At 41.7% G+C, this 2,523-nt stretch overlaps 1 protein-coding gene across 3 annotated transcripts in view; it reads left to right on the top strand.

Moving 5' to 3' along the window:
• GSTT4 (glutathione S-transferase theta 4) overlaps positions 1-2,523 on the top strand; it is a 30,094-nt gene that overhangs the window by 7,431 nt on the left and 20,140 nt on the right. Inside the window, exon 5 of one of the 3 annotated variants that reach the window (XM_030885474.1) lies at positions 25-222. The exons of the other annotated variants lie outside the window; for them this stretch is intronic. Within the exon in view, the coding sequence (XP_030741334.1) occupies positions 25-222 (198 nt within the window). Of the gene's footprint in view, positions 1-24; positions 223-2,523 lie in introns of those variants that run through there. 3 annotated transcript variants of the gene reach the window in all.

The raw sequence follows: 2,523 nt of genomic DNA on the forward strand, positions 1-2,523 counted from the left end.
CCCTTTCTCTTTGTCTGTCCACAGCCCATGGGGGGTAACTACAACGTCTTCCTCCACAGCTCCAAGCTGGCTGAATGGCGCATGAGAGTGGAGCTGACCATAGGCTCAGGCCTCTTCTCTGAGGCCCATGACCGCCTGTCGAAGTTGGCGGAGTGGGACTGCTCCACGCTGGATCCGAGGGTCAAAGAAAGAATCTGCGAGGTTCTACAGAAATTCAAATGACTCCAGATGCAGCCCCTCCTTCAAGAAGCCCAGCCGGCTCATGCTCCCTGGGCCTCTTGGTGGAAAGCAGTCCCATTTCTTGGCCCAATAAAGAACTGGCATTAGTACCAGGGTTGCTGGGCCAGGTCAGTTGGCGTAAGCTTAGGGCCCAGTATCAGAGAGGGCCTGAGGGGAAAGAGGTGCTGGTTTGTGGGTCCTCCTGATTGATGTTGGTCAAGAACACTAGTTAGAGATTTTAATATCCCACCTTCGATAGTGGATAAAAGAATCAGACAGAAAGTCGGCAATGAAATATGAAGGGGCTTCAGAAAGTTCCCAGGAACAATCCTGAGACCCGAAGAACTAGATGGTGCCCGATTGTCGAGACCAATTGTTCTGAAAGGGGTCACATTAAGAGATATTGGACAGAGTCGCAGGAACATGTGGGACAGAGCTCACAGTCACGCAAGAGAGCAGGTTTACGGACGCTAGTTGGATCCCCAAGACTATTCCTCTATCACTTCCCCCATTCCACTTGTGGAGTTTTGTGGATTTTCAACATATAAAATCCTATCATTGGTAAATAATGATAGTTTCCCCTCTTCCTTCCCCAGATGAAGACCTTTGGTGTCTTTTCTTTGCCTTAGGTTGTTAGCTAGGACCTCCAGTAGGATGTTAAATACGAGTGGGGACAGGGGACGTCCCTTTTTCAGTGGGATTGTTTTTGTCCTTTCTCCATTGACTACCACATTGGCTGTTAGTCTTTCGTATATAGATTGCATAATATTGAGGAATTTTCCTTCCACACATGTCTTCTTGAGTATCTTAAACAGGAATGGGTATTGGATGTTGTCAAATGCTTTTTCTGCATCTATTGATATTAGAATGTGGTTATCATTTTTCATGTAAGTGTAGCCAATAACACTAATGGTCTTTTGTATGTTGAATCATCCCTGGATCCCTGGTATGAATCCGACTTGCTCACGGTGAATTATTTTTTATATATGCTTTTGTATTCTATTGCCCAGTATTTTGTTAAAGATTTTTGCATCGATGTTCATTAGGAATATTGGTCCGTAGTACTCAATACTTGTGGGATCCATGCCCACTTTAGGTATCAGAGTTATAGTAGCTTCATAGAAAGAGTTTGGGAGTTTGCCATCTTTTTCTATGTTCTGGAAGAGTTTGTATAGGATTGGTGTCAGTTCTTCCCTGAATGCTTGGTAGAATTCTACTGTGAAGCCATCTGGCCCAGGGGATTTGCTGTCGGTAGTCCCTTGATAAACTTGCCTATTCCTTCCATTGCTATGGGTCTGTTGACATTCTTGACATCCATCTGGGATAGTCTAGAGAGGGTTTTTTTTCCCTCGTATTTGTCCATTTCTTCCAAGTTGTTGAATTTATTGGAGTACTGCCTTCATAGTACTGTGTAATTCTCCTTTTGACTCCATTAGGGTCTGTTGTAAAGTTCCCTGTTTCATCCCTCATTCTCGCTATTTAAATTTGTTCCTTCCTTTCTTTAATTAGTTTTGCCAGCAGTCGGCCGATTCTGTTAATCATTTCAAAGAACCAACTTTCAGCTGTATTAATTTTTTCCATACTTTTATTTTTTTCCCTTCCTGAATCTCAGTCCTGATTTTGATTATTTCTTTCCTTTTGCTATCGGTAGGATTGTCCTGTTGACACTGCTCTAATTGGTGTAATTTTGTAATAAAATATCAACCATAAGTATCTCTTCCTTTTTCATGTGTGCCTGTATTGTTATGAAGCTTCCTCTGATAAATGCCTTTGCTGTGTCCCAAAGGATTTGGTACGTTGTATTTTCATTTTCCTTGGATTCTAGAAACTTCCTGTTTCCTCTTTGATCTGGGGCAGTACACATTCCTTTTGCAATAGAGAATTATTCATCCTCCAATTGTTTGCTTGTTTTCTTAATCATCCCTTTGTTGATTTCCAGCTTATGACATAGTGCTTGGAGAGCAAAGTCTGTATGATGTCTATGTGCCTGAATTTACACAGGTTCAACTTGTGTCCCAGCATGTTGTCTATCTTTGAGTATGTGCCATGTGGGCTTGAAAAGAATGTGAATTTGTTTTGCACTTGTGTGGAGAGCTCTGGAAATGTCTATCAGGTCAAGCCATCCAACTGTACTATTTATATCTCTAACCTTGTTTCCCCGTGATCTGTCTTTTCCAGAGACACCTATTAAAGTCACCTAACATAATTCTTAAGCCTGTGATTTATTTTTACATCTTTTGGAGTGCTTGACTTATAAATTTCACAGGTCTCTCATTGTGCACATATATATTTATTATGCTCACT

The sequence above is a fragment of the Echinops telfairi genome, unplaced genomic scaffold, assembly GCF_000313985.2.
Source record: "Echinops telfairi isolate 266 unplaced genomic scaffold, ASM31398v2 ScPeMD7_29;HRSCAF=101, whole genome shotgun sequence".
NCBI lineage: Eukaryota > Metazoa > Chordata > Mammalia > Afrosoricida > Tenrecidae > Echinops > Echinops telfairi.